Genomic DNA, 8,587 nt, shown 5'->3' with positions numbered 1-8,587 from the left:
TAAGTCACAGAAAGCCAGAAATGGCAGGCCGAGACCTCTCGAGGTTGTAGTGCCAAGGAAGAAGAGGAAGGCTTAGGTCTAATCATTTCGCATTAGTCGCGCATTTTCAGCGTATAGGACCGACTCAGAAGCTTGTGGGTGAGGCCTCGAATACCATGACTAAGATTATCTTCTATAGTCTTGTGTGGAGTACGAGGCTGGAATGCCATAGGCTAAATGCTCCAGAGCAACCAGAACATAGACAAAGCAGAGAACAGATAAAGTAGAGTGCTGGAGGATCCACTGGCTCTACATACCTATGGTGGAACACGAAAAGAACACTGCCCAAGCACTGACGGGAAGTGAATACCACGCCTGGTACCAACCCTAGAAATAACAACATTTCTGATATGTGCTTAACTTCACTGAGATCACATAATTTATCGAGGAATGTTCTCAAATATTAAAATCATTACAACGTTAAATTACACAAAAAATAATAACATAATCCTCCTTGCATCTACCCTGTCCCACCACTCTCTAGTGTGGAGTACCTTAGCTGCTGTTCATAAACAACAGCATTGTATCAAAAGGCTCTTTAACACATTAACCACCATGTCAATCACCGTTATCTGACAGCAAGCTCTTGGTTAACGCTACGTCAGACGCAAGTGACTGACAATGCAAGGATTTATTAGTGAATTACTTACATTAACCCATACTTCCTCATACCTTTTTGACGCTAGTAACAACCCGCCTACTGCTTATGATATTTTTCTTACGCATTAAGTGCGTGTGATACAAGTTGAAATTAGGACTGACGACGTGGTGTGTACTGGTTGTACAAGCAAAATCTGTTGAGCGGTTAACTTGTAAGCTAGACTGCTAGACTACTAGCTAGATGCTGACACAAAATTACATTAAATTTTGCCACAATTTCTACTGTCATTCTGATAATTGTAACATAACAATATGTGTTTCCAACTACGAAGAGAACGAATTATATATACTTACATGGCTGGCCAATTACTCAGGCTTGAAAGCAATTGAGGCTCTATTGAACGATTGAATTCGTTCATGCATTGAAAACTTTTCAAGAATTGGAAAGGAATAATCCACACCATAAAACGCACAGGCTGTTGAAGTATACTTTATAGTTTATTAAAATACGATACAATTTGAACAAAAATTTATCAGCAAAACATTGCATGTATCACTTTTCCTTGAACTAGAATATTTAACATGTAGATTCTACCTAGAATTTTACCACTCATCCAGATAAGACTACATTTGAAGGCAATAGTTGGTTAAGTAAAGCTGATCCTCCATTACCGAACCCATCAGACAAGCTTTCATCTACCTTTACTCGAACGAGAACATCAATAATGCTTTCTGCCGACCCGCTGCCGACCCATCCATTTCACCCATCGTCCTCCTTTATCGAGTGCTGCTGGTGATCGGTCGCCTTCAGCATGGTGCCGAACTTGCTGCCCGGCGTTCCAGCCAGCTGCTTGGGACATCCATCCTCCACGATGCGGCCCCGTTCCAGCACCAGCACCCGTTCGTAGTCAAACAGCGAATGAAGCCGATGCTAGCCGAAGGTGTCGAAGCAGTGAAAGAAACATTAATTGCAATTAAATACGGCCCACCCTGCCCATCCTTACCGCTATCGTAATCACGGTGCGACCCTTGAACGCTTTCTTGGCCGCCTGCAGTACCAGCTTCTCCGTTTCCGTGTCGAGCGAGGACGTTGCCTCGTCCAGCACCAGACACACCGAACCGCGCAGTATCGCCCGGGCAAGACAGAACAGTTGCCTTTGTCCGCTGCTAAAGTAATGCTTATCGTCCGATATCTGCGTATCTAGATGGGACAACGGGAGGAGAAAAAAAAAACCAACACCAGCCGGGAAACGGTTCGCATGTAAAACAGAGATTGTATTAATTGCCTCTGACGGCAGGATATTGGATCCTCCGATTGGGCGCTTACCCAATCCATCCGGTAATGCCTTAACGACGCTTTTCAGCTGCGCCAGCTCCACACAGTTCCACAGCTCCAGGTCGGAAAAGTGTCCCCTAGGGTCTAGGTTCTCGCGGACACTGCCACCGAACAGCATCACCTCCTGCGGGATGATCGATAGCCGCGACCGTAATTCATCCGTATGGAGCCCGGCAATGTCAACGTCATCAATCAGAATGCGACCGGCCGTTACCTCCAGCGCACCGAACAGGGCCAGTGCGAGCGATGATTTTCCACTTCCGGTACGTCCGCAGATGCCAAGCTGCAAATTGCAAACGGCGCACGAGATGAGAAAAGAGCACACGGACCTACACCAATTTAAACGTGACACAACGCGAAATGGAAAACAATCGTTTGAATTGTCAGAATTGACAGTTCCGAACGTCAACCGATACAGCCCCACTGCTCTCGATTCGATGACTAGTAGACGCAACACACTAAGAGGGCCATGACCATTGCAATGTTTTTAGTTGCTCGTTAGTGTTAGCACCCTTGTCACAAATCCTCCCCCCATAGACACACACACACCAAGGACTCTGGCTCCTCCGGTCGTAACGAGGTAAATGCAAAGTAGTTTTTAATTTCAAGATTTGTCACCATATTTCGCTCTCACTCGCGCTCCCTCTCTGCTTTCGACAGGATTGTACAAAGGAAACGGAAGAACCCGTTCGGCGCACGAACTAATTCCTGGCCATCAATTTCGCACCCGGATCGGACGGTGTTGTTGTTGTTGTCCCACCACACCACAGCAAACGATTGTTTCCGGTTTTATCGAGAGCGTATGAGAGAGGTTCCGCTTGGAAGCTTCCAGCAGAAGACACTGAGTGCAAACGCTGGTGCCGGGATGGTATCGTATGAAAGTCATTTATTTACTATTTCTGTTTTGCATCGCTATTGTTACAGGAATTGCACCGTCTCCGCTGGTCCCTGACACTGACCATCATGCTCGTTGGCATGCTGGTCCACTCGCTCTGCTGTGTGTATATCGTCCCTATCGGTTTACTATCGTTTCGGGTCGGGTTTGACCGACCACCACCTCACAAACGAGGATGTTTAACTATTGCTTCTTACTAAACATTCACCCGTAACCGTAGCAGATAACGGGCAACGCCTGGTGAGGCATCGGGGCGGGGCGAGATGCCAGCCAGTATTCAGACCACCGGTAGTCCATTAGCTTGTGACTACGGGGCAAACTTCAACTACCACTCATCCCCGTCAGGGAATGAAGTACAAGTAGTTGTTGTGAAAGCAGTAGCAGTCTCCGGTCCACCCGGCACACTGTATCGCGATGCCAACGGTTGGAAAGCTATCGGAACCATTCCATGCCTTTCGACTGTGGCGTACCAGGCGCGCTGCGTTCTGGGTAATGTAAAAGTAGTCATTTAAATAATTAATTGTACAACGTTGTTGATGGTGTGTGCAGCGTGGCACGAAAGGATGCCCCGAACGCAAAGGAATGACGAGCAGTGTTGCTTGTTACACCCCGGTTGTTCGTGGGTTCGTTTTTCCTCCCAACCCAACAACTCGAAGCAGAAGCCAATGGACGTGTTTTGTTTAACACTTTGTTTTGTTGTTTTTTTGTTTGTATCTTCCCGTTTTTTTTCACTTACCCGTTGGCCCGCTGGGATTGTTAAATTCAAATTTGTGATTATGTTCTCCTTTTGATTTTCGTAGCGCAGCGAAACACCCTCGTACACGATGTCACCCCTCAGTGGCCAGGATATTGGTACGCTCTTATCTGCAGCGAGAAACAAAGAAGGCAAACGCGTAAGGGTTGTGAGTGGAATGGAAGATGCTCCTGCTGATTCCTGAACCGGATCGAATGTTAAAAGTTGAATGATATTCCACGCTGCTTCCGACTTGTAATGGAAGGATCTCGTTCGAGCTTCCCGCATGTGATCCGGAGGAAGTAATACAACCGGACGACTGTTCCTCGCACATGTACCGAACCGATGGGAAACTGGTTGCCTGTACGTTACTGGTATCGCTTCGGTCATCAGTAAATATCTGCATAAAACATGCAGAAATGTAATAGTAACAGTGATTTTGCTGCAGCCTTCTTGCCACCCCTGTGTGCGGAAAGTATTGCTGGCTGATAGGAGTTTGATTATGTGCGGAAATGTATGCAACTATGTGGGGCGGCTGCCTTACTTGCAAACTAAAATCAATCATGCGAAAGCCAATCGACAGACAGCGTCGGCACAATTGCGCATCCGGTAGGTTTTGTGACCTTATGCCTAATGCCATACCGTACCGGTCACATCCCGCAAGACACAATAATTCATCAAAGATTGAGCATCGTTGAAATCTCGCCTTTTCCCACCGGAACGTACGACGACGCCTGCGAGTAAAGCATTTTAAGTCCAGTCCAGAGACTTACATGAAAGGGGTGCCTCTAGCGTGCCGGGTACGTCGGACCTCGAGCGGTGGCGTTCGCCACGCCCGCCCAACCGTCGGTGCCGGTGGACATCGGTCTCGATGAAGGATTGTATCCGCTCGACCGCACCACCATACATTTCCATCTCGGCGAACAGCTTCACGACCCAGTTCAGATAGATCGGTACCAGCATCGCGTAGTTGACCGCCAGCCCGATCAGCGACGAGCTGGTGGACTGTGGTCGCAGGCTCGCTGTAATCAGTGCGGTCAGGATGGCCACGAACACGATGATGGCTCCGAGATAGTCCAGCGCGATACCGAGCCACCGATTGCTGCAGTTCAGCGCAATCTGGGCCACGTTGTTCGCCTCCATGCGCTTGAACAGGACCTCCATGAACCGTGCTTCCTGACCGAAGGCGCGGATCGTCGTAACACCGTCGATGGTTTCGGAGAAGTGAGCCAGCACCGGCGAATAGGTCATGCTTTCAATCCGCTGCAGTTCTCTGTTGGACGAAAACAAAAAAAAAAAGAAATCATTTTCATGCGAGGCTATCGACCGCCGAGGCGAGTTAATATCGTATGAGTTCTTTTTGCTCGGGAACACAATAAATATAAAGTCCGATAGGGATACATGTTCCTCTAATGACATCCCATACGGCAAAGAATACGAGCAGCATCCATCAAACCCTTCTGCCAGTTCATCAAAGTTAATTAAACTTTTCTCAAATTTCAGCTTCCAACAACCATGTAGTTCGCCAAATCGCAACCATGCTGACCAGTGGAACCTTATAACAAGACCATGGAAAAGAATAAGCTTTATCTCGGTTTTGTGGCGATAAAGAGTTCCGAAAAGAAGGAGGAAACAAAGCACTAAACTTGCACAAACTTCAACTCGTCACTTGCTTCGGTTGGGCTAAAATTATAAAACGCCATAACGGAACCCATGTCACCGTCGAACGCAGACAGATTCAAAGGAAGTTTGCTGAACCCGCCTGATTTTCTTCGGTAATTCTCGCATGGTTCCGTTCTAATGGGGAGAAGGTTCCCCATCGATCGAACACGTGTTCCGGTTCCGTACAGAACCGACCTGCCATAGATCATGTCCCCGTAACATGTGGCGCTGTCCTAACGATACCACTTATGTCGTCTGGCGTTGAAAGTGCACACAAAGATAATCCGGTCCAGCGTTACTCTCGCTCACACACTGCGTCCACACTGCATCAGCTTTCCATTTCGTTGGAGCATTGTGTTAGTGTTGCTCCATCACCCCTTTGGGAGCTTCTCCTCCACGGACAACAGACCAGTACAGGGAGGGGATTAAAGTTTAACTATTTTTTCAAGAACAAGCAGCAGAGAATAAGGTCAACACTAGGGCCTGCAATGCAAAGCTCCATCACACTCGCCACACCGGTGCATTAATGTGGATATCTCGTGATTGAGTCACAAGGCCGGAACCGACGGAAGTGCATCCAATAGCCATACTTACTCTGGCCCCATACATATTCCCGAACAATCAAATTTCGGATTGTCCGAACCGACGGTGAAGATATTCATACGTCGTTAGCCGCAGCGCCTAAATTTATGCCAGCTCAGCGGCAACCAATTCCCCGACTGTCAATTTCCATACCATCGTCAGGCGACGTAATCAATTTCGCCAAAGTTAAACAAGCTTTTGAGCCGGAAATTTGTATTTCCCCCAAACGGTGCGAACTCATGCAGATCGCTCGTGTGAGAAAATTTCTCCACAAATTATAAATCAACGACTCTTCGCACCCAAACCTTGCTCTCCACCTCGCTGGGAGGGCAATGAAAAGAGCATGTGCATCAAAGTACGCTTTCAAGCGCGCCGTCCCGTTACTACTCCCCACGTTGTCTTAGTTTAGATATTAGATAACTCTGCACCTTTCATTGCATTTCGAGTGTGCACAACTTTATCCCAACAGACGGGCGAGAAGTTCATCTCATCGCAAACTTCTCCCCGGGTACGGGTACGGTGGCTCTTGCGTTCCTTGTTATAGGTTGCACACCCTTTCCGGACGCTTCCGGACAATGGTAAGATCCGGGATGGTGGAATGGTTTCCCCAAGAGGGTTATAGTGCAACCGTAACAAAGTGTAGCCGTACCGTAAGTAAATGTTTCACATACGATAAATTGGTTGTCAACGGATGGGAAACTTCATTCGTCTGAATGTGTCCTCAGCGGCTCGGTTCGGGCTGAGCAAGCAGGAACAGGCTGCCCGGAATGGAAGCAAGCAGCTGATTATAATGCTACTGGTAGAAGCCCTTTTTACAAGTACAAGAAAGATTTTTAAAGTTTACCTTTAGGTGCATTGCTTCTCTCGGCGGCTTAGCGCTGATGGGGATCTCTGGTAAACGCCTAAAGGTATGCAATGCGATAATTAATATGGGAGACCTTCTACTTAACAACGAGAGAGACAATATTAAACTATCATTGAGTGGTCTAAGCTTATAAGATTTTTTTAACTTCAAGAGCTACAATTTTAGAGGATCCTAATTTCATACCTTTAAATACCGAAATTAAGTACGTCACTGGTATTTTGCATACCTTTAGGCGCTAAGTAAGACGCAAATCAGCAAAATTACTAAATATTTTAAAACTCTACATTTGTGAGGAAAAAGAGAAGAAATTATTGGTTTCAAGCTCTTTCTTTCTTGCCCAATTCTTCTTGTGAAAAATCACCAAGCTTCTGAAGATGACCGTACCCAAAAGCTTAACAACACATTAAGCTGTAAAGAACAAATTCCCATCGCACTTCTATCTAGTCGCCCTTTTACTACACAGATAAATAGCCCCGAATGAAGCTAGACTCCTTGTGTGGGCAGTAGCAGCCTTTCTCACCATAATAAACAACAACAAAAAAGTTCATGGTCGAACGACTAATGGCCGGATGCAGCAGGGTAATCCAAACGAGATGCTTGCCAAAATCCAAACCGAGCAAGACGACCTGCCCCGGAACCCTGGTAGACGGTCGAACTGCTTAATCCCTTACCTGGACGATGCACGGTAGAATTTTTGCACCAAGTAGTAAATGCCACAAATTGGTATTGTTAACAGGATGAAATACGGCGTCACGACACTATTTATGAGTACGGCGCACAGACACAGCAGAATGAATTGTAGCAGCTTCTGACTTGTTGCAGCGATTTTCTGTGAATAGTTAAAGGAAGAGAAAGAGCAGAGTGAGAGCGCTGAGCAGCGGTTGCAGATTGAGTCGTTCTTTGAAGTGAAGCCATGAAGCTGTACGGAGAAATGTATCCCTTGCATCTGGGCGCCAGGAAGCGTGTGCTGATTTATGGATCAATTTGCCAATCCTTGCCAAATGTTACACCAAACCTGCCTGGTTCGTGTTGCGTGCGATCATGGGCGAGCTACAGAATCTCGGCCACCCTCTCATACCTTATCCACCACAGCCACGTCGACGCTGAGCCGATTCATGATCCGCCCCACGGGTACCGATTGGAAGAAATGGATGGAATTCTGAAGCACCGATGCAATCAGCTCCCGATGTAGTCGCCGCCGGGCATTGCTTCCCGCACGCTGACCGGCCGGCACGGAAATGGCCGCCAGCACGATACAAACGGCCGACAGTGCAACGTACGCTTGAAAGTGGCGCTGTATCTGGGGAGCAGCGGGAAAAGAAAGAACAATCCATTACCACCTGCTGAGGGGGTTTGCGACGATCGCCGCTTCACATTGGTATGCAAATCGGGAGTCAAATTTAGCATCGGCCCACGAAAAAGCGTTACCTCCAGCGGTTTCGGCGGTTGGCCGTCGACGATTTCTGCTGACCCGCTGGTTGGCGATACGGTCGACGTTTGATCCGTCCACTCCTGCAGCCAGAAGTCGGTGTACACTTTGAGGGCTTGCTGGGCTAACGCGCTCAGAAAGAAGATGGCCACCATTCGTGGACCGCACGATATCAGATACAGCCAGTACATGCGGGTCGGGATGCGGCCGTATTTGCGCTCGTCGTCGTAGATCAATCGATTGGACACTTCGGCTTCACCGCAATCTGTAACCGGGGAGAGCAACAAGGGAGGAACCGATCAGTCTGTAAGCTTAATCTGCAAATGATTGCAAACTTCTGATTGGTAGGGCGATTTCTGCCCAATGCTACAATTTTCGCAAATTCTAAATCAGAATAATATAAATGTGTGATAACTTCACAATTATTGCATTAGAACTGGAATTGG

General features: G+C 47.5%; 1 protein-coding gene across 7 annotated transcripts in view; it reads right to left on the bottom strand.

Moving 5' to 3' along the window:
• Positions 1 to 1,116: 1,116 nt before the first annotated feature.
• The window catches only part of LOC118513425 (ATP-binding cassette sub-family C member Sur), a 57,308-nt gene continuing 49,837 nt past the window's right edge, over positions 1,117 to 8,587 (bottom strand). For all 7 annotated transcript variants that reach the window (XM_036059140.1, XM_036059139.1, XM_036059141.1 and 4 more), the window contains 8 exons: positions 8,141 to 8,406; positions 7,791 to 8,012; positions 7,384 to 7,541; positions 4,377 to 4,876; positions 3,607 to 3,734; positions 1,967 to 2,258; positions 1,644 to 1,840; positions 1,117 to 1,570 (listed from right to left, as the gene is read on the bottom strand). In XM_036059140.1, coding sequence (XP_035915033.1) covers positions 1,400 to 1,570; positions 1,644 to 1,840; positions 1,967 to 2,258; positions 3,607 to 3,734; positions 4,377 to 4,876; positions 7,384 to 7,541; positions 7,791 to 8,012; positions 8,141 to 8,406 — 1,934 coding nt within the window. In that variant the 3' untranslated portion in view covers positions 1,117 to 1,399. The remainder of the gene's footprint in view (positions 1,571 to 1,643; positions 1,841 to 1,966; positions 2,259 to 3,606; positions 3,735 to 4,376; positions 4,877 to 7,383; positions 7,542 to 7,790; positions 8,013 to 8,140; positions 8,407 to 8,587) is intronic.

The sequence above is a fragment of the Anopheles stephensi genome, chromosome 3 (assembly GCF_013141755.1).
Source record: "Anopheles stephensi strain Indian chromosome 3, UCI_ANSTEP_V1.0, whole genome shotgun sequence".
Lineage (NCBI taxonomy): Eukaryota > Metazoa > Arthropoda > Insecta > Diptera > Culicidae > Anopheles > Anopheles stephensi.
Note: the sequence above shows the minus strand (reverse complement) of the source record. Positions and strands in the feature narration are given on the sequence as shown.